The following is a 23,717-nucleotide window of genomic DNA, read 5'->3' as shown; positions in this document are numbered from 1 at the left end:
TTTATTAAGTTATTCATGGTCACTGCTTATGCCCTTATGTAATTGTTTAGCAGACTAACAGCTTGCAATACACAAACTAAATTTATTTATTGTGGTTACTGTTAAATTTAACATAGATTTCTGGCTGTTTTTAATGCTGCCTGGGTGGGCTGTGGTCAGAAGAACAAATTGCCAGGGCTGTCCACTGTGCTACTTCGAATGTCTTGCCATATATAGGAATAGGGCCTGTGTAGTCATGGGCCAGGGGCTGGGGGCTTTTCAAGGTGTGATTTAATTGTTTACCCTGTCGATTTTTGGTCCTGTTCAGAGGGTGTTGAATGCATCTGTGACTTGGGTCAGACTTAAAATGGCACAAAGATGAAAGGCTTGACTTCCAGATGAGATATTGGACGCATCACAGAAACACCGTGTCACACAAAAGAGAGGGTGTCCATGGATGGACTTGGGAACCGGATCATTCGAGCTACACCAAACTCTTATTTTTATTTTCCCCATTAAGTTTCCAGTTCTTTGAATTTAAGAAAGAAATCATTTGATGAACAGACATTGATGAATAGACATCTTCTTCTCTATTATGTTAATGTAACGTATTAATTTACCACAGTTATAAATTCAAGTGGGGAGCAAGTTTTGTATATATATGAGACAAAATACAGTAATGGATAATAGTGGGATTTTGATTGAGAGTGAATTGCTAGAGAATGTAACCAAGTATCTGAAAAAAGAAATGGCCATGTTTTGGTCTGTCTCATTAATTTGGAGGATGATTTATATTACTTTTGCATTCTTTATGAACAACAGAAAAATTTTAATTTTTTTAAAATTTGCATCATGGCATACTTTCATAAAGAGAGGTTTGTCCCATCTGTCCCTACACACATACACACACACACACACACACACACACATACACACACACAGTCACAAACATGGCTAAAGAGTTTGCATTACAGTATAAATTTTGAAAACACCCTTTATTACTGCAGATCATAATCCAGTAGAGAATATTCTATTTGTATTTCTGAACCAAGGCAGAAGAAGCCCTTTAGAAGTTGAATTTTTACTATGGGTTCAGACGGCAACTAGAAACTATTTCTGCCTAGAAAGCAGGATATTTCTCAGCAGAGTCCTTAAGTCTAGGTGAAACTGATTTCATGGCTCGGCTGGCATTGTTGATAAAATAGCCTATCGTAAATAAGATAAAGCCCAGTAAAAATTCACTGGTAACCGAACTAACCATGTTGATATCTCCAGATTGTGATGTTATTCTTTCAAATGGGGTTGAGCATTACCGAATAATAGGACCTCACTGTTCTATTCAGGGTGTGGATAACCAGGTAACATTGGGCTTTCCATCACCCGTTTAGGTTCCTGGTGGAATTTAACCTCTGCAGCTGGTGGCACTCAGATATGACAGCTAAAGGTAAGCGGCAACTGGTTTCTATTTCCTAGCTCAGAGTGATAAGCCCTGGGTTCACTGGCTTCTTTTCATCAGGGATGTGCTTGCATAAAATTACCCAGGACAAAGTGATGATTTTTCAGCTCAGTCAGCAAAAGGCATTCTTTGTGCTAAGTGCAGCACCAGCCAGTCAGACAAAAATTCCCAGAGCTTCATTCAGCCCATGTTGAATATACACTTTGACCTGTTTCCTAAACTAAGACTTTGAGGTTATGCATTAAACAGGTGAAGTCTTCAAAAAACTCATGAACGGAGCAAAAATCTAAGAGACAACGGCCATGCCACCCTGAACATGCCGGATCTCGTCTGATCTCTGAAGCTAAGCAGTGTTGGGCCTGGTTAGTACTTGGATGGGAGACCACCTAGGATTACCAGGTGCTGTAGGCGTTAAAGGAGACAGACACATTGCCTTTTTCAGACTGAATGAAGAGATAGTTACTCTTTTTTTTTTTTTAAAGAATCACCCTCATAAAATATAAACCTTGTAATATTACTTTTCCTGCCCAAAAACCTTTAATGATTTGAGGAATAATTAGTAGAAACTCTCAGAGGCATGAGTTGTAGAGTTAGATCAGTATGGATTTGAGTCCTGGCTCCAAGATTAGCCTCTGGCAAGTTAGCTGATCTGGGCAAGGCACAGTTTTCCCACAGTAAGCAAAATAGGAAAATAATAAATAATATTTATCTCCTATCACTTGTGTGTGTGCATGCGCACGTGTGTATGTAATGATGAGATAGATCATGCTATATGCTGAGCACAGGGACTGGAAGCTTTCAAAAAATGGTAGCTGTAATTAATTCATGATAATGGTGGTGATAGGGTGGACCACAACAGTGATGAATAAATAGTTGAGTCCCCCTGGCCTACAAAACCAGTGCTTTTTAATGAGAATTGTCTCTCAGGCATCTCCCTGCCTGTTCAGTCACTCTTTGTTTTTCAGATACATTCTGCTCTTTCTTTCCTTTGTGCATTTATTCATGTTGACTTTTTCTTTTTTTTTTTTTTACCTGAGATACCAGATACGAGCAGACCACTACAATTATTATTTTTGAAATTATATGTTATTTAAAAAGAGGTAGATTAGTAATGTGGCAGCATTCCCCCACGTGCTGGATATATTTGTCCGACATTCCCTCTCTCTTCCTCTAAGATCCCAATCCCTGAGAATTCCCTCAGTTCTCCCAGGAAGAATTAGCATCATTTCCTTCTTGCTTCTCTCTCAGTCAGCTCACATCTTTCTCAGCTCTTCCACACCACTATTGCCACAGTTGTTTGTTTCACACTACACTAGAATTTCTCGATAGCAGGAGCTGTGTCTTAACCATTTTTATCCCTGAGCACCTAACTGGCACTTAGTGCCTAGTGGGTGTCAATCTCTGTTTGCTAAATACCCTAACACATCTTTCTGTTGTCAGGTATCACCATTATAGTCGCTGCCATCATAGCTTTGTATCTTACAAATAGACCTATTTTGCCTAAATTCAGGAACTCACTAATTTCTTGTTAGTTAGACTACGAGACAGAGCAACATATGCAGAGAGTTCCATGCATGCATACGCTTGCATGGAGCAGCCACTGATAACGGAGAACATGATCTAAGTATGTTGAAGGTTGGCTCTGTCCTGGGAAGCTGACAGCTCAGTGGACCAGACCCAGATGCTCTACTTTCATCCACACGCACACTATCCTGGTGACCCTCCAGGTATTCTTGCCCCTTCTCACTGGGTTCGTACCATCTTTGAATGACAGCGAGTACCCATAATCCCACATCGAGAAATATAGCCTAAGGAAATAAACTGAGATGGGAACAAAGCGTTCTATGACAGGGTGATCATCACCAGGGAATTTAAGATTGCAAACACTGGTAACTCTTTAAATGATGAACAATGAGGATGTTTTAAAATAAATTACAGCCCATCCACAGAAAGGCACAGAAAATTTTTTTAAAGATTCCGTTTCTGAAAACTTTTTATCAGAACCAGAAATACTCATGAAATTAAGTACTATAATAAAAAATATATACAGAGCTGTATCTACTCCAAAAAAAGCATCTGATGGTGGAGGAGGAGTATATGAGGCAAGAAGGATCAGCAATCAGTATAGCTAATGGGGAGTCAATAAACAGATAGGGCTGTCATGTACCCCAAAGAAAAATTTACTTACGGCATGAACCTGCTTTTGTTTAAAAGTGCACATGATTTGAAAAGGAGAGGTGAGAAGGAACGTACTAAGTGTGTGCTTGCTATATCTTTTTTTTATTTGCTTTTCTTATTTGATTAGCTTTTCCACAATTTTATTATTAGAGGTTTAAAAAATGGTAAATGAGATTAAAAGAGAGAAAAGGAAGTGGAAAGATTAATAGAGGCTAAGAAAATGGATTACAAGTTGGTTAAGTGGCTGTTCTCTCCGCAGCACCAGTTCCTGGGGACAAATTCCCACTCCTGTGGAATCAGACTTTGTGCTCAGGGAGGCTAGAATGGCTGTTTCACCACCTAGAGATTAAGTGCTATGGCTTTGGAGTCAGGCAGCCTTCCTCTGCCACTTGAACTGTGAGGTTCTGAGCAAATCGTTTGGTCTCTCTGAGCTTTGGTTTCCTCATTGGTCAACAGATAACATGATGGGGTTGTGGGAGATGAATTAAACAATGTGTGCAAAGCCCATGTGCATGACATGGCACAGAGCAAGTGCTCCACGCCTGGCAGGCGGTACTCACGTTTTGGGTGGTTGTGGGTTGTTTCAAGTTTTTTGTTTTTGTTTTCTTTTGGCTAAGGCTGGCTGGTTGGAGTGTACTCCATGTTGACGGCAGCAGGCTAGTTATCTTCAGTGGTTTAGTTTTTGGCATTCTTCTTCACACTGGTATGCCTGCCCATCCCTGACTGAGGGACTTCGATGGTGAACAAGATGATGAAGGAAGGATGCCTTCCTTCTTCATGCCAATCCCCATTCCGACTTCCCTCATTCTCACCTGGGCCTGCTTTCCCTTCCCCATTACCTGCCACCACAGGCATCTGGCCACACCCTTGTTCTGGTCCTTTGGATTTGACGATTAATTTTTGAGCCTCTGTTGAATACCAGCTACAATAATCTTTATTTAAACCAATAGTTTTCCACCTGGGGTGATCTTGCCGCCCATGGGTGATCACAACATCTGGGGACATTTTTGGTTATCACAACTGAGAATGGGGAGATCAGAAAAGAGATCAGGGAAGCCACTAAACATCCTATAACACAAAGCGGCTGAAAAAGAATTATCTGACTCAAAATGTCAATAGAATATTCCTCCCTTATCTGCAGGGTATATGTTTCAAGACCCCTGACAGATGCCTGAAACTGTGAATAGTTCCAAACCCTAAATACGCTGTTTTTTCCTATACATACATACCTGTGATAAATTTGAATTTATAAATTAGGCACATTAAGAGATTAACAATAACTAATAATATAGAACAATTGTTACAATATACTATAATAAACGTTATGTAAATGTGGTGTCTGTGGTAACTACAATGGCTACTAAGTGGCTAGTGGGCAGGTAGCGTATCCAGTATGGATGTACAAGACAAAGGGATGATTCATGTCTCAGGGGGGATGAAGATGAACAGTGTGAGATTTCATCACACTACTCAGAATGGCATGCAATTTAAGACTTAAGAATTGTTTAATTCTGAAATTTTCTATTTCGTGTTTTTGGACCACAGTCGACCACGGGTAACTGAAACCACAAAATGCAAACCCGCGGATATGAGGGCCCTGCTGTGGCGCCACTGTGGGGGGATCCCTGGTGTAGGCCCAGGAGTATAGGGTAGGTGATGACGGACAAGGACAGAGGGTACAGTCTTTGCCCTCATTGATGGTTACGGACACTCAGCAAGGTTCTCATTCTGAAATTTCATATCCCCTCTCCCCTGCTTTTCTGTCCACCAGGACCAACAGCGGACAAAATTTTAGCTTAGGAGAATAATATGGTGCTTCATTTCTCCATTTCTGTTTGAGGAAGCTCTATAAAAAGATCCTTTAATAGGTAAATCCAAGTCATCTCACTCCACTGCCACAGTATGAGACCTTTTCCCCACAGACTGCAGAAAGACATTGTCAGATATTTATATCATTGATACATGGTGTACCTATATGTAGCATTTTCCCATTTCCAGAGTCCTGGCACTAGATTATCTTCAGATCCCTTCAACATACCTGAGAGGTTGGGACTGCCAGAATTTGTTACTGAACCTTTTGAGGCACCTAAGTCAGACAGCTAATAGATAATGGGCTCAGACCTAAACCAAGACCCGCCACCTCAGCTAGACGGCTGGCCTTCTCTGAGCCCTCGTGTCAAGCAGGCTGTCGCACATGAATTGTCACATTCAGGCCTAATGCTCTCTACTGTGCATGATTATGACTTTTTCCATTTTGGAGATGAAGAAACTGAGTCAACTGAGGGTGAATAAACTCATCTGTGGGGCTGCTCTCACCTGGATATCTTTGTTAGATGTAAATGTATATGAGCTCCCAAAGTGAACACACGTTAAATGTAAATGTAAACCTTGGACCCAGTGTAAGGAGAGAAAAGTTTCACGCACCATAACTATATCGACTTGCAAAGTTTCTCTATTCTAAATTTTCTCTTCCCTCACCAGATAAAGACTCTGAGCTGAGACATACATCTTTGTTTAGCTAAAAATGGAATCCATAATTACACTGTTTATCTGCTTCATTTCCTTAGTGAAGGGGACTGTGGAAGCCCATTTCTGCTCAATTATCACAAAGGTATCATTTTGGCGAAGTTGCACAAAGAGAATGGAGCTTGCTGGCACCCGGTTATGAATGGGGGTGCATTCACAAAGACAAAAGAAGAGGAAAGCTTTTCAAATGGCAACTCTATTCATTCCCAATTGTCTGCACATAATTACTGTGAACCCAAGTCAGTTATTCTCATCAGGGACATTTGTTGCTAAGGGAAAATTAAAGATATTCAGTTGTGTGGGTGTTTCATTGTGAGTGAGTGATAAGTCACGGCGGCTTCAGCTTGCACCTCCAGTGTAACTGGGGTAAGAGGAGAGCAGTGGATGGCAAAGAGTGTAGGCTCTGGATGTGACCACCCCATTGTGCACCTGGGCTTCAGCACTTAACAGCAGTGTGACTTGGGGCAAGCATCTTAGTTTCTTCATATGTAAAGCGCGATAGCAATAGGGCCTTGATTGCTGTGTGATGGTGAGGATTTCATCCGAGCAAAGAGTCTAGCATGATGTTCGGTGTGTGGTAAGCACTCAGTGAATATTGTTTGTGAGGGTGGTGGTGGTGGTGGTGGTTTTGCTATTTAAGCAAACAATGGTCATGGTGATTAGTCACTCCCTTGTGGTGCTCAAGACAGGCTATATCTGCTTTCTGAAACCTAACTCTCCCTTCTGGAAAAGGAAAGAATCAGCCTAGCTGAGCTCTATGATCCTTGTGTACCTACACCTTTGGAAGATAATGAATTTTAAATGCCTAGGAGTTAAAACAGTACTCATTAGATCGCGGGAAGACTTAGTCATTGATTTGAAATTCCATAGAAAAATAGTAATGACTGGCAAATATATGTGATTTTTTTCATAGTACACCAGACAAAGAAAGGGCTTCATAATAAACCATGTTATTTACATTAAATGCGGCCCTGGTCTTATATGATAATTTGTGTTTCACAAAAGCACATAAAGCAACCTCCAGCCAATCTATAGTCATATAGCAAATAGACACAACAGTCTATCACCACATCAGTATGAGTGCCCTGCAATTGTCAAGGAACAAAAATTTCATCTCCAGAAAAGATCAGAGCCAAATGAGTCTCACCATTGAACTTGTTGGACTCATTCCATTGTATCTGGGTCCAGACAATTAGAATTAGAGATGGTGCAATTATCGGGCTTATTAAATCACGTGTGCTGCCTATCTCAGCCTGCCCTTAAGACCTTTCTTCCATTCGTTTATTGGCCAAACTTCACAGAGCAGTTAGATATATATGTGCTGGAGCCAGATAGCCCAAGTTCAAATTTTAGCTCTGCCACATACTCACTGGATGAATTTGGGCAATTTCCCCAGTCCTCGTGTCCATTCACTAATCTGCAAAACAGAGATAACAATCATTTCTACCTCATAGGTTCGTTTTTTTTTTTTTTGTCTTGCTTAACCGTTAAATAAATTAATCCATGTAAAGCAGAACATCATCTGGCACATAGTGATTTCTAAATAAATGTAGTTGTTACTATCATTAGGTTATTATATGCTATCTGTATGTTTGTGCCATATCCACTCATAATCTATGCTGTTGATTTAATCTTTATTTCATTTAATCTGACTCATTTTTTGACAATTAAATAATGTAAATACTAAAAAGAAGCTTCCCAAATTGAAAGTCAATATCATTTGCTGTACAGAAAAATTAATTGTAAAAATGAGAATGGGGAATATAAAAAGTTTTACCAAATTGTAGCCAAATACCTCAAGGTATTTGTGTTTGACATCCCAAGGTTAAAAAGAGAAGAGCAAATGAAACAAAGATGATAGAAACCCCCTGGCATCAAACAAAGAGGTCCTCCTGACAAAACCAGAGGCATTGGGAAATAACTGGGAAGAAAATGATATTCCCACCAATCCCCTCTCTATGTTATTAGCGTATGGCTTGGGCCACCTAAACTCACCTTGCCTTTCCCCTGAAGGCAGGCAATTTGTCATTACGGACTGAGATGCTCACATTTCCTTTGTCCATTTTGTTTGCCTAAAAAACACCATTCAGGAGAATTATTCATTTATTCAACAAGCATATATGCTTCCTATGAGCTAGCACTGCAGGGCACATGGGGACAGACAGTGTTTGGGACCTAGCCCTTTGGGAGCATGACAACTGCCAGCCCTGTACCATTAGTGGAGTCAGGAGGCAGGGAAGCAGCCATCTGCTTGCTTTTTCTAACCAAAAAGAAATAGCTTGAAAAGGCGAACAGTCTGGAGAGTCGATGAGATAACACGGGCAGTAGAGGTCAGTGGCAGTAAGCATAGGCACTTAGGCTGCACTTGCAATGTGCCAGCCACTTTCTGTTTCAGTTCATTTGACCCTCAAACAACCATGTGAGGTTGATATTGTTATTCCCATGTACGGATGAGGACACTACAGTGTAGAAAGATTAAAAACTCATCTGAAATCGAGGTCAGAAAAAAAAATGGCATAGATGATAGAGGCTCTATTCATCCCTCTGGCGATCAAATTAAAGTTGTGACAGAAACAAGGAGCAGACAGCAAGGAAAATTGCCTGGGATCTAGATGAAAAAGCCATACAACTAGAGCGAGAACTAAGAAATCACCCTGCAATGGCGGAAAGTAGGACAGGGCGAGGACACAAGGCTGCTCGGCCCCTAGCAGCTGAGTGGGACAGAGGCTATGGCAGTAGTAGCTGGCAGCTGCAGACACCTCTTAAAGGGGCCATGTCCACGAGTGGACTTTCACAGTGACGGACCTGCTTCGGCACTGGTTCGGCTTTCAGGGGGAAACTGAGTTGTTGGAGTGAAGGCTGAGTGGAGACTCACTCTGTATAGAAATGCTGGTGGTATCCTCTGTTGAACCCTCCCCACTCCCAGTGTGCAGACTCAGTGCCACCATAGTGGTGACGTCATCAAACTGGAAAACACGTCACTCTGCCTAGATGATTCCCTGAAACTCCCCCAACTCGCGGCCCCACCCAAGCAACAATCAGGTGTGTCCTTGCTTAGTCAGGTGCCCCTTGCTGAGTAGCACCTAGACTCACACTGGAGGCAGCTGGCCTCGGTTTCTGGTGTGGACTTTTGAGGCAACTATAAGCACAGCACCTGGGGATAGCTTGCTGAATCTTAACAGGTGGCTTTGGAGGTTCACAGGCTGGGGCTAAACTTGGCCTGCAGCTAAACCCCTCTCAGGATTGTGCCACTTGACACCAACCACACAAAGCCACACTAATAAGACATAGGAGACTTAAGAGCTTTGTTTAGTACATAGAAACAGACACAGAAAGGCAGCCAAAATGGGAAGACAAAGAAGCAGAAACCATGTGAAAAAACAGAACAGAGATCCAGAAATAATGAAGTCAAGCAATCTAACAGATTCGAAGTTCAAAACTCTAGTTATAAAGATCTTCGATGAACTTATGGGAAGTGTAGATGAGTTTAGTGAGAACTTTAACAAAGAGATAAAAAACATAAAAATGGAAATGGAAATTATAAAAGGGAACCAGTCAGAAATGAAGAACACAGAGATGAGAAGTATATTAAATGGAATAAATAGAGTGAATGAAGAAGAGAATAAATGACCTATATAGAGGATGGGAAAGCCAAGAACACTCAATCGGAATGTCAAGAAAAAAAAAGCCAAGACTATAATAATAATTTAAGGAGACTATGAGACACTATTAAAGGTAAAAATATCTTTGTCATAGGGGTACTGGAAAAAAACAAGATATTGAAAAGCTATTTGAAGAAATAATGATAGAAAACTTCCCTAACCTGGTGAAAGAAATAGACATGAAACAACAGGGAGCTCAAAGAGTCCCAAACACCAGGAACCCAAAGGGACCCACACCAAGACATATCATAATTAAAATGCCAAAGGTTAAATACAAGGAAAGAATCTTAAAAGCAGCAAGAGAAAAGTGGATAGTTACCTACAAGGGAGCACCCATAAAACTGGAAACTGATTTCTCAAAAGAAACTATATAGGACAGAAGGACTTGGCACAAAATATTTAATGAGATGAAAACCTAGGATCTACAACCAAGAATACTTTATCCAGCAAAGCTATCATTTAGAGTTGAAGGACAAATAAAGAGCTTCCCAGACAAAAATAAGCTAAAGGAATTTATCAACACCAAGCCTGTATTACAGGAAATGTTGAGGGACTTCTTTGAGAAGAAAAAACATGTATCAAAAACAGGAATAAAGAATGGTAATAACTACATTCCTACCAACAAGTACCTCAAATGGAAAAGAATAAAGTGCTCCAACCAAAAGATAGAATGACTGAATGGATAAGAAAACAAGACCCCTACATATTGCTGCCTACAAGAGACTCACTTCAGATTAAAAAAACACACACAGACTAAAAGGAAGGGGATTGAAAAAGATATTGCCTTGATGGACCTAGAGGGTATTGTGCTGAATGAAGTTAGATAGAGAAAGACAGATATCACATGATTTCACATACATGTGGAATCTAAAGAACAAATTCAACAATAACAAAACAGAAGCAGAAATAAACTCATAGATACAGAGAATATTTTCAGGGATATTAGATGGGAGGAGGTTGGGGGGAACAAAAAATGCAAAGGGATTAAGAGGTACAAATAGATAGTTGCAAAATAGACATGGAGGTGTAGAGTGTAGCATGGGGAAGATGGTTAATAATGCAATAAATATGTAAGGGGGAAGAGGGGTACTAGATTTAGTGGGGTGATCACTTTGCGAGTTATACGGATCTCTGATCATTATGCTATACAACTGAAACTGGTATATTATTATATGCCAACTGTAATTTTTTAAAAAAACTCATTGAATTGTACAATATAAATACAAGTAACTAATTGTCTATTATATTTCAATAAAGACAGAGAAAAAAAACTCATCTGAGATCACACAGCAGAGGCAGAATACACAACCCTCAGGGTTCGTGCTCTTAGCTACTACACAATTAGCCTAACTCCTGGCATGTGGATGGTAACACTCTGTAACAACTAGAATTTTATGAAGATTTTGTGTGTATGTGCATACATATGAGTGAAAGTGTGCATGCATGTCACTCTGTTGAGAGCTATAATGCTTTAGTCCATTTATTCCTTAGGATCCTGTGAGTTAGCATGAGTATCTCCTATTTATGTCAGTGACCAGTTCCTGAAAATCATGGTCTGCATTTTTTTACAAAGCTGATTACAAGTCTACTTCCTTTTGTTTTAAATAGGAAAAATTACAGAGCATTACACTTCAATCACGAACACCGAATTAATTTCCTCAAAATAATGAAAGCTCAGTGAAAAGCCTGCATTATAAAAAACAATTACATTAGAATATAATTGCTTAGAGCATGGCTTCCTGATCACCCAATGGTTATCCGATTGTTACCAAACAGTTGTTTTGCATTCAGTAACCCTGTGATGAATGGCTCACTTAGTGCCAGCAGCCTCCCAAATGGACATTCCACAAAGCATCTACTCGTGGTTCTGATATCCAACCAATTGTATTTTGACAGGAGACTTTGTCCACACATTATTTTGTTAAAATCCTATTGAGTTATGCAGCTGTAAATGTAAATTGTATATATGGATCTAACATATATAATATATATATTTAAAAATATGTTTTTTTTATTTTATATAAACATCAGCCAAAAACATTGTGCTGAGTTCAGGTATTGGAAACCTATAAGCACTCTGGGTATTAGAAAATGTTAAGGAGTACACCTCCAGCGAAGATATCTGTACTACTAGCATCTCCACTTTACAGATGAGAATACTGAGGATTAGCTAGAAGCAATGGAGCAGGAATTTGTACTCCAAATTTCTGTGACTTCAGGGCCTTCCCCCTTACCCATTATACCACTATGGTATAACATCTATCATAGTCATCATGGTAATGTCACAATGGCTTCATTAGAATGCTAGCATTGTTTTTGTTATTGTTATTTACAATTACTATTATTATCATTTACTGACACTCACTTAGCACTCATTATGTTTCAGATACTGTACCAAGAACTCAACATATATTGTTCTTTTTTTCCTTCTCACTTCTTCATCATGATAGAACTATATTATCCCCAACTTAGAAATTTAAAAAAGTTGAGACTTAGGTTTTGGAACTTGCTCACTGGACTTATCTTGTTTAAATAATTTAATCAACTACAGCCTTTACCAAGTGCCTACTATGTACTCTTTTACGTACCAGGGTTATTTAGTGCTGTATTACTGGACATGGAATTTCATAATAGTAGGATTACGCTCATGGCTGTGGTTCAAAGACATTACGTATTTTACTAGTCCATATTTCAATTTTGTTTCTGTAATAAAACCATGCAATTGTATCATGACCTTTGTCTCACCCTAAATAATATGGTGTAACATATTTTATACATTTATTTAGATATACATATGTGTTTGTTGCTAAGTTCAAGAAAGTCTGAGGTCACAGACCTGGGGACTGATGTTGTCCCAGAAAGTAGAATTCTTATGATGCATAAATGATAGCTGATCAAGCCAACACAACTGCTTGAGGAATTATAGCTTATAGAGTTGCTTGGCAGATGAAATCACTCGACTAATTAGAAAATAATGCATTATGCTGTGCCTAGAAAAATCACAGAGCTGCAGAAGCGGAACTGCGCTCTGAGTTACTATGGGCTGCCAGTCACAATAAAGCCTGTGCTTCGCGTTCTTTATCTTTATTTTTTTTTTTCCTTATCCGTGCAGCCCAGAAATTGAAACAGACCCTGGAGCCTTGTGATACTGAATATCCCGCATTTGTCTCTGAACGCACGATCAAGGAAACCTCAGGGAACATTGCTTGTGAAGACTGCTCCAAGTAAGCCCCCCACCTTTCTGCTCAGTATAGAACTTTCCCAGATGGGCCAGTGAGACTGGCATGCACACAATTACATGAAGAGACGGAAGCATGGCTGCCCTCTTGTGTGAGGAAGTATTTCCATCAGCTTGGAAGAAACATCACTTGGCTTTGTTTGAGAGATCATTTAGAGTTTGGGAAACATTCAAAATGCATGAGAACGTAGCCTAGGATATAGGAGGATTTTTAGTCCTGTTCGTTGGTGGTTGGAAAAAGGCCTAATTGGTGTTTTCCCTAATTGACAGTTGGCAATTTCAGCTGTTTGTTCAAGGAAAGTTCTTAGGTGTCTTTACTGAAGGCACCAAATCTTCAGGATTCACTGAAATCTGATGTGTTGGAAATGATTCTTGGTGATTTAATACGAATTTCTCTGATTCCTAATGAAGGTGGGCCTTTTTTTTTTAACGATTCCTTTTCCATCATTTGGGGTTCCTGACCTTTTTATTCCTGTTGGCAGTTCACTGTTGGGTTGTGGAGCTATTCTGACTAAATAATTACGTGTTCTTTCTATATTTTGGATATGATTTCTTGGTGTCATATGCTTCGTATATGTGTTTTTCTGTCTCTTCACATTTATGGATATCCGTAAATGCATGGAAATTTTCTTTTGCTTTTATTTTAATGTAGTCTAATTTCTTCTTTTCTTCTATGATTTTTGCTTTGTGTTCCTTGTTTAGAAATTAGTCTCTACCCTAATGTGATAATGATATTCTCATACATTTTTATTCTAAGTGCTTTAAAGGGTTGCCTTTCATATTTGGGACTTTAATCCCTATGGGATTTGTTTGTGTGTGTGGCATGCGGTAGAGTCTAGTTTGACCCTTTTCCATATAGTTGGCCTTTTAACCAGCACTATTTATTGAATAGTCTTTATTTTCCTATAGATTTATTATGATACCTGTGCTATGGGCTGAGTTCCCATCTGCATGCAGATCTGTTTCCAGGTTTTATGGTTTGTCAATACCTATGTCAACACCATGTCTCTTTAATTATTCTAGCTTGATAATATGATTGATATTTAGAAGAACAAATATTTCTTCCTTATTCTTCTTCTAAGTTTTCTTAGCTTTTCTTTCCTCTTTACTCTTTCATATAAATGTTGGAATTCACTTGTTAATTCCCATGATTTAGGCTAGGGTTTTCATTAAAATTCCTAGAAGTTATATATTAATTTGAAGGTAACTGCTATCTTTTATGATATTGGATCTTTTTTCTTATATACTATATCTTTATTTATATGTCTTTTTCTATGCCTTTCAATACAGCTTTATAATTTTATGTTAGATTTATACATAGACAGCTTATAGTTGTTGTTTTTTTTTTGCTATCATAAATGGTATATATTTAAAACTACATTTTCTATTTGGTAATTTCTAGAATATGAGAACATCACTAATTTCTATACATCGAGTATCCCATATCCAACAAATTGCTATTTGCTCTTTTAGTTCTAATAATTTGCGTATAGATTCTCTTGGACTTTTTTGCATAGACAGTAATATCACTTCTGAAAATTTTCCTTTCTAATCTCCACATTTAGTTATTGTTTTGTGTTTTATTGCACTGAACTTCTGATACATAGTTGAATAGAAACAATGAGAGTAGGCAGCTGTGTCTTGTTCCTAATTTAAAGGAATTGCTTCTAATAATTCCATGTTAAGTGTGATATTTGCAATAGAGTTTATTAAATTGTAGAAAATGTAATATAAAATGTATCATTTTAACTTTTTAAGTGTATAATTCAAGAGCATTAAGTACACTCACAATGTTGTGCAGCCATAACTGTAATCCACTTCCCAAATTGCTAGAGGTTTTTGGTGGTTAACCATTCATTAAGTTAAAGAAAACTGCTTTAAAGGTGTTCGCTGCTGTTGTTATTCTTTGAAACTTCAATGAATGTTGAATTTTATCAAAGAAAAATTTTCTATATCCATTACTAAAATAATTTTAATTTGTTAATATGTCGACTTACATAGATATAATCTAGAAACATTTTGAGTTTTAAAATATATACATATACATATACATACATATATACAAATACACACACACACACACACACACACACACACATATAATAAGTGTCTTTAGTAGTAGATGGGTTGTCTACTGTGAAAATTACTTTTTTTCCAGGATGGACTTTCATTGTCATGATTTCAAAAAACAAATAACAAAAACCATATTTCAGGATTCATTTGCTCATATTATATTGTGAACTTTTGCTTCTGTGCTCAAAAAAAGTGAGTGAGCTATAGTTTCCCTGTCGCGTACTGTCATTGCTATTAAGGTCATTTTATTGTCACAAAATTACCTGGAGTTTTTCCTCTTTCTTTAATATCTTAATATTTTGTACAACAATAAATGATCTCTTTCTTGTAGTTTGGTGAAACTTACCCACAAAACTATCAGTAACTGATGGGTGTTTTGTTTATTTCTTTGCTTTTGCATTGAGTAAATTTTCAACTATTGAATTCGTTTCTTTAGTGGTTAGATGTCTCTTTGGATTTTCTATTTCTTTTTGAAACGATTTTGGTGATTATATTTCTTTAAAAATTGCCTATTTCATCTCATTTTTTAAGTTTGTTGCATACATTTGTTAATAGTTTTTTGTTTTGATTAAAAATGCTGTAATATTTGTGATTTTGCCCCCTTTTAAATCAACTTCTCTCTCTCCCTTCCTCTCCTATCCCTCTTCTTCTCCTTCCCCTTCCCCTTTTTCTCTCCCCTCCCTTTCTGCTGCAGATAATTCTCTCTCTCCTAATTCCCTCCCTCCCACCTTTTTCTGTTTCATAGTTCCTCCTTCCCTCTCTGTACTGGCAGAGATGTGTTTGTTTTGGTTTTCTTCAAAGAACAATCCTTTAGTTATCTGATTCTCTCTGTTGTTTCTTTGACTTTCTATTTTATTTATTTTGCTTCTTATCTGTTTTATTACCCTCTTTTATGTTTTGGGGGTTTACTCTTTTTTTTCCCTAACATTTTGTGTTTGTTGCTGAGCTTTATCAACTTCATTTTTATATAGATAATATCATTGTTATATAAAATTTCTCTCTTCTAGTTTGTTAAATTTAATATATAGAACTTTCATTTCATTTAGCTCTAACAATTTTCTAACTTTCACAATTTTTTGATCTAAAATTTTTTTAACTTATTTTTAAATTTATTTTTATTTTTTATTATGATGACGTTGGTTAATGAAATCCTGTAAGCTTCAGATGTAGATCTATACATTTTTAAATAGTGTTTTAGGATTTCCTAATATGTGAGTTTTGAGACTATCTTTTAATTTTTATTGATTTCTAATTAAATGACATTGTGGTCTGTATAACACATATATTTTAGTATGTGTCGAGACTTGCTTTGTATTCTTGTACTTGTCCATGTGTTTCTGAAAGCAAGTTTTATTCTCTAATAGCTGGGTACAGGAACTAATATATTAATATGTATCTATTGGCTCAAGTGTGTTAATTGTATTTCAGAGTTTCCTTTTGTTTAGGGATGGGATCCGTTTTAGATGTCACTTAATCTCTTACTAGGCTTAGGAATTTTTCAACTCCTTCTTGTCATTCAATGCATTTTGCTTTTTATATTTTGAAGCTATATTACCATGGACATCTCTGTTCAGGATTGGTATGCTTTCTAATAAATCATTCCTTTTATCACTATGTAATAATCTTCTTTATATGAAAGTGCTTTATGCTTTAATGTCTATTTTGTTTGCTAATAACATAGATATAGTAGTTCTTTTGATAACATTTCCTAGGCATATTTCTTCCTTTCCCTCCATTTTCAATTCTTTTTGTCATTTTGAGTTTGGATTTTGTCTTATAAATCGAATATAGCAGGATTTGAAGTACCTTTATTATTGGTAGACTTAATCTTTAAAATTTATTGTGTTTACCAAAAAGTTTGGATTAAATTTTTTTGTCATTTTGTATGTCCTCTATTCTCCATTTTTTTCTTTTCTTTTCCTTCCTTCTTTTCTTCCTTCCTTCCTTCCTCCTCCTCCCTCCCTCCTCTCTTTCACTCCCTCCTTTACTCCTTTCTTTCACCTTCTATTGGATTTATTATCTCTATTCATTTTTTTAGCTAGTATGTGAAGTATACACATTTTTCTTTGAGTAGCTATCCTTTTTAAATGTATTTTAATTGGTCAGATCTCTTCTCTCCTCCAGAATAAAAACTTGTAACTCTATAATTTAGATTACCTGCCATCTCTTTCATGTAATATTCTCTAACACTTTAACTCTATTATGGTTTTAAACCCACTAAATACTGTATTATCGTCGTTGCTGCCTATCATAAATGAAATGTTTACAATTTGTTTACTTACCATTGCTTTTTTTTTTTTTAAGGCATTGCTTTTGTTTTACAGTACTTTGGAAGTTTTTCAGGAATGTTCTGAGAGTGGTAAATTCTCTCATTCATTGTCTAAAGCACCTTATTTAATTACTCTGAGGAATAATTTAATTTCATACTCTCTAAATCGAAATATTTTAAACATACTATTCCATTGTCTTCTGGCTTTTAGTTTTGCACCTTTGTAAGTAGTCTGACTTTTTTCTTTTCTAATGGCTTATAAAGTGTTTACTCTCTCTTTAATGCTCTGAAGTTTCACTGAAGTATATCTAGATGTAAATTTATTTCTGTTTGTTTGTGTATTTTATTCTGGATAATTTCCATAAACTTATACTAGAGTTAATAAATTTCATTTTGATCAAGTCTAGTCTGCTACTTAAAGAATACATTGAGTTTTTAATATGAATATCTCTTTTTATATTTCTGGAAGGTTTATTTGCTTCTTTTAAAAATCTATGTATTCTTCTATACAGAGTCTTATTCTTACATTTTCCATATCTGATTATAAAGAACTTTAAAGATTGTTTCGGTAGTTTAAATTTTGAGGTACCAATCCTCTTGTTTCGTATGTCTGACTATAAGCTGATCTTCATTATTAATTATTATTTTTGTGAAAACTGAATAGAGATTGAGTTTTTCTTCACGATGGGTTTATATTTGGGCTTTAGTCATGTATCTTATTGGTATTGACTGTCTAGGAATAATTATTATGTGAGTTTTTGGATTTAGAAGTTTCTGCATCATATAATTACAGTAAATATTTTTTTTCTGAACAGCATGTAGTTTAGGATTCAAGTTTGTTTTCAGAGCCCCAGACAGCACCAGATTATTAGCTTTTTACACTTAGCTATAAATGTACAATCTGGTTTGTAGTATCTTTTCTTGTAAGATTTTTTTTGTGTGTTTAAACATACTTGTTTTGTTTCACTATTTACCCAGCATGTCTAAGTGTTTAGCACAGAGTGGCTTCCATACTTTCCCAATCTGCCATCTTATCGTTTACTCTTCTGACTGAGGACATTTGAAGCAACCACAAGAAAGCACTGCAGTATTGTAGTTTAGTGCAGGAGCTGTGGAATCAGAGTTCAGAGTGTGAGTCCTAACTCTAGCAATTGCTAACTGTATGACCTTGGGCAAGAACCTAAACTCTCTGAAACTCAGCTCCTTCCTTGGTAATTTGGGAGACAATAATAGTAAGCATATCATAAGCTTCTTGTAAGAATTAAGTGGGAAAATTTATATTGTAAATGGAGCATAGTGCCAAGAACAGAGTAAGTATTCAATAAACGACTGCATTTAATACAAGCATTATAGGACTTCAGTGAACATTTATTGCTTGTTATTTCCTGGGCTAAAACTGTAGGGAGACAGTAATACATGAGGTACACATGATTCCTGTCCTCATGGAGTTTACAGACAAGTAACGAGGCAATCTCAACACTCCATACTTAGTGCCAAGATTAGAGAGTAAATGTTACACAGAGACTTAAAAGGGAGACTTGGGTTGGCCACAAAAGCTTCCTGGAAGAAGTGACCTCTGATACAAGACCACCAGAATATGGAGGAGTTAGCAGGTAAGAGTATCCAGGCAGAGGGAAGAGCTTTGTGTAGGCAAGAGAAGTTGTGCTGTGTTCAACAAATTGTCAGAAGGACAGGGAAGCTGGAACACAGTTGGGGGTGAGGAGAGATGAGAGAGGACACAAGGAACAAGTAAGAGCCAAATTGCGTTGCCTCTCTGATCCTGTCAAAGAGAACGAGTCCCTTGAAGGACTTCAATACTAAAGCGAAAGGACTTCAAATGGAGTTAAAGGATGCCCAAGTGGAACGACAGAAAGGTTCCAATTTTAGGATTAGAAATTGATAGATCACCTGGGATAACTAGTTGGGAAATCAATTCATAACTTTTTTTCTAATTCAAAAATATTCTTGAGGCTTTGTTATAAAATTATGGTACAATGCTCACATAAAACTAGGCTCATAAAAATAGGCTCATAAAAATAGTCTTTTGGAGACTTGAGATGGATTGAACCCTTTTATTCTTATCTATATTCTTCTTTCTATATTTCATTGCTCCATTTCATAAATAAAATTTATTAGATGATATATCTGAGTATTTGTCAAAGTATTTATGAAGATAGCATTTTACGTTTTGTATGATCTTTGTGTTCTTAGAATGCAACATGTTAAGGAGAGAAATAATACTGACTTCTGTCACTTTTCCCCTCTTGATGGCTAGGTGACTTTTCAGTATACTGGTCAACACGTTTGGTGGAACCAGGAAGCCAGATTTGCATATCTGCTTTACGTCTCATTTGTGTAGAAGTTTGTCAGTCTTTGCCCGGAAAGAATGAAATTTTTGCACAACTCGTTCTCTAAGACAATTACTAATTTTTGACCAACTTTGTAGGTAACTTCAGGTCAGGAGCCATAACATTCAAAAATAACACAATTCTACAGCATTTGGCCAGAAGTGAGTTGGAAACTGAGTTTGGTGAAAATTATAGTATTTCAGAAATTATGCACTAAGATCTTTTTCAAAGAAAAACATCTTGCCTCCCGCAATGGAACATACAAAACTATGTCCATTACAAACCATTCTCAAGGCAGCGATTACTTTCCTCCACAAGTACGGCAAACCATAAGAACTGTGTGCTTCCCACGGGAACATGCTGTGTGCTGTAGTGTGCTCTTGGATTGACGTTAACAGTTCTGCCATCTCTTAGAAGAAATCAGGTGACCTTGGTGCCTAAACAATCTTCTAGAGCTCAGGAAACCATGTCAGGTGGTTCTAGCCATATAGAAAAAGTCTTCTTGGTCTCCTTCGAAGACTGGCTGCTCCCAACTCCATTTCTGTGTCCTTTTCCCAGAATTACTTGATGGTTTTATGTGGAAAATACATCAAGAGGTGACTCAATTGCTCTAAATAGAAACCTTAAGTTGGCAACTCCAAAAGTGGACATTTATCTGTCTATATCATAGACAGATATTATAACAGAGGGACAGTATGCAGTGTTTAAAAAAGGATTTTCAAAAATATAGGGTTTATTAAGAATGCAGGAGCCTAAAAGAAAATAAGAATTTACATAAGAATGTCATTAGGGTTGGTGGTTTGGCTGCTTTAACCAATAATTTTCGTCATTCAATATCCCACTGATTATTAAATTAATCTGTTATTCAAACAGCAATCGAAAACAACTCAGCCCATATTTTCTGGGTATTTGTGACTGTCAACAAGTTTAACAAAATTGGATATCTAAAAATAATATAATGCTTTACTATTTTTCAATACATTGCTTTTCTTCTTGATACCCCCTCAACCTTTGCTGAGAAAAGGATCCACAAAGTTTTCCTTGGAATGAAAATCAGTTGCTAAGTTAAATATTTATAACTAGTTAAGAAAAATAATGTAATCACAAATACAATTAAACATGTAGCATTTGCCATGCTGGAACTTTAAAGCTCTTGTCACATTTCAGTGCTGACAAGATGTTGATTTCTAAGGCAAATCAGATTTGGGGTTTTTTTTAACATTTTTTTGAGCGTATCTCTTTTTTGGTAGTATCACTCATCACTTTTCATAAAAATTATGTTGCCATCAGTTTCACTTTGGGATCTGAACACCAGTTTTGCTCATCTTTCTTGAAGCCCCAAAAGCTATGGCCGCGCTTGTCTTCTCTCATCACCTCTCCCCACGCGCCTTGCATTTATCCGCTAAGCTGAAAGAAAGTAATTGGTCTCGAAGCTGTGTTGACATGTTTCGTGGGCTACAGTTCAGAGAACCACAGTTCCGGGATTCCATTTTCCTACAAACTACTCCAATTTCCTGTCGAGGTCTCACACTGGGTGGGCCACTTGCCACAAGTCTTTAGACAGTTCTCAGCGAATGCCCTGCAGGTGTTCTTACCCAAGGGGCCTTCTTAAAATGGCCTGTAAAATGGATCCACTGAACAATGGGGACATGGTGTCCTCACTAAGTAAGGCTGAGAGGATAGCCTCTGGGAGAGGACTACAGTCTGGGCTACCACACTTAAGAGCAAAGACTTTAACCAGTTAAACATTCTGGGTTTCAGTCTGCTCATCTCCTCTGCGAGGGGCATAATACCTGCTTCATAAGATCTATTTGTGGGTTAAACACACACACACACACACACACACACAAATCTATGATCCTCATACTTAGCATAGTGTCCAGCACAGAGTAATTGCTTCATAAACGGGAGATATTTTTATAGAGCACAATCCAATAGATCCATCTGTGTTGACGGGGATGTAGGAAAACCACACAATTCCGGTCAGTCCCTTCTTCCAGATTTCTTAGCCTGGAAGGTAAAACTAATAGTTTCAACCAAGAAAGTAGTTGGTGAGGTTTTTACTCCAATGAAACTGTCCGAGATAAAGTAGATCTTGGATTTTTACCACTGCCTGGATCTACTTGAGCTCTTGGTTCATAAAAAATTTGGAATTCTAAGTTAGGGACTCCACATATTCAATAGTGATCAGATACTTCATTACACAAATTAGACACAGACTTTGCCAGTGGGAGTACATTAGTGTCATGAATAATAAAATTTGTAGGCGTTAAAATGTAACACGTTTAACCACTTGATTTGCAAGCATACACTAATTTGTTGAAATATTTTTGTATCTCCTGCTCCATAGATTCCTGCCAAACTACTGTACTCAATCTTGTCTAAAACATGTAAATAAATATGATTCAGTTTCCCATGAAATAATCATTGGCCCTTTCAAATGAGCTTAGTTCACTTCTAAACAACTCAACTTTCCGCTCTACAGTGAGATTAATACCAAGTTTCAATTCTTCCCTTTGGAGACTGAGGGCTGTGCATTTATTTTCTTCCAGGTTTCCCATTGATGTCATTTACTCACGTTCACCTTGCCATGTTGGCTGGTCATGTGCAGAGCTGTGGATCACCTAAGTCAAAATAGGTCTTGTCACTTTGAATTTTATAGTGTCAGGCCCATGTAGTGGTGGAGGAAACCACCTCCATCTCCCTAAATGCTCTTGCTTCCCGTTCTGTATTTCAGAAGGTGGTAGGCATAATTTCTGAATCCTAAAAGTGATTTCTTTCCATGACTAAAGATTTCAAATCTGACTCTATCAAATCTAAAAGCTTTTCAATGATTTATGTAACGCTGAAGATGTGCTACTCAACTGAGCTATGTTCTTTTTATATTATGGGTGTGAGACCAAGTCTGAATAATTCAATGCTCAGTCTTACATTGAACAACCTAGTGAGTGCTGTATGTTTGTGGTTGCTAAAAAAACATCTTGACTTTAAACTTTCAAATAGGGGCAGGGGGAGGTAAGTGCTTACCTTGGGAGTTTTATTTTGAATTGTTGAAATAGTGCCAAAAGATGAAAATGTAGTCCAAAAACATTAGAATAATTGGGATTAAAGACTTTGGATTTTTGTACCAATTCTTCTGAATCCCAGTTCACCGAAGCACTTTACTGGAGATAGGACGTCACTGATTCTCTTTCTCAGATGCTCGGGAAAAAAGTGCTTTATTTCCAGACACAACGATGATTACAACTTTGAAGCTCCAGATAGAATGGCTGTTGTTGTTGAAGTGTTGCTATCTTTACTTGCCCTTTGATAAGCAGTGTTTGGAGAAGTTTTAGTACAGGAAATGTTGTAAATTACTGTTTTCCCTTACGAGTCCATGATGCAAAATGAGAGGGACGCATGCCTGTAATGACTAGGCAGGTCTCTACCTGACATGAATTAGTCTCACAATTTCCCATTTGTACATTTCTTAATGTGTGGGAAAGAGGGGTGGGAGTACATGTAAGTGTGGCTAAGCTCATAACACAGCAAAGCTTTCCTCTTCCATGCTGGAGGGTAGGAGACAAGCAGAGCCAAGGAATATTTTTAGAATGTTTATTTGCATGCGGAATGGAGGAGTGCAGAGCCGTATCCACACGATTGACATTTGCAAGCTGCATTTCTGCGGTGTATTGTCTCCATCGCGATGGCTGTTTGTGCTGTGACGCCCACCATCTCTGCCTCAAAGAGCAGTCTGTGTTCCTCCCTTGGGCTGCCCAGTGTTGCACCTGAAGTGGCTTAGCAAGTTGCCAAAACCCTATAGATGTGTGTTTATTAACTCTCCAGCTTGCCCTCCATTTGTTTAGCTTGGAGAGACTTTATATATTCCTATGGGTATTAAAAACCCATCTGATGTATTAAAGGAGCTCAAAGGATCAAAGTAGAAATGCTGCTTGAAATGCAGCATATTGAATATAGACTTAAAATTTCTAGACACAAACCACTTTTT

At 37.5% G+C, this 23,717-nt stretch overlaps 1 protein-coding gene and 1 pseudogene across 4 annotated transcripts in view; both read left to right on the top strand.

Annotated features, from left to right (window-relative positions):
- CACNA2D3 (calcium voltage-gated channel auxiliary subunit alpha2delta 3) overlaps window positions 1–23,717 on the top strand; it is a 793,860-nt gene that overhangs the window by 736,844 nt on the left and 33,299 nt on the right. For all 4 annotated transcript variants that reach the window (XM_039867421.1, XM_039867422.1, XM_039867424.1 and 1 more), the window contains 2 exons: window positions 1,368–1,423; window positions 12,914–13,025. In XM_039867421.1, coding sequence (XP_039723355.1) covers window positions 1,368–1,423; window positions 12,914–13,025 — 168 coding nt within the window. The remainder of the gene's footprint in view (window positions 1–1,367; window positions 1,424–12,913; window positions 13,026–23,717) is intronic.
- LOC120606350 (uncharacterized) lies at window positions 1,728–1,846 on the top strand (annotated as a pseudogene).

Source organism: Pteropus medius, unplaced genomic scaffold, assembly GCF_902729225.1.
Source record: "Pteropus medius unplaced genomic scaffold, Ma_sr-lr_union100, whole genome shotgun sequence".
NCBI lineage: Eukaryota > Metazoa > Chordata > Mammalia > Chiroptera > Pteropodidae > Pteropus > Pteropus medius.
This window is presented reverse-complemented; position numbering and strand designations above follow the sequence as displayed.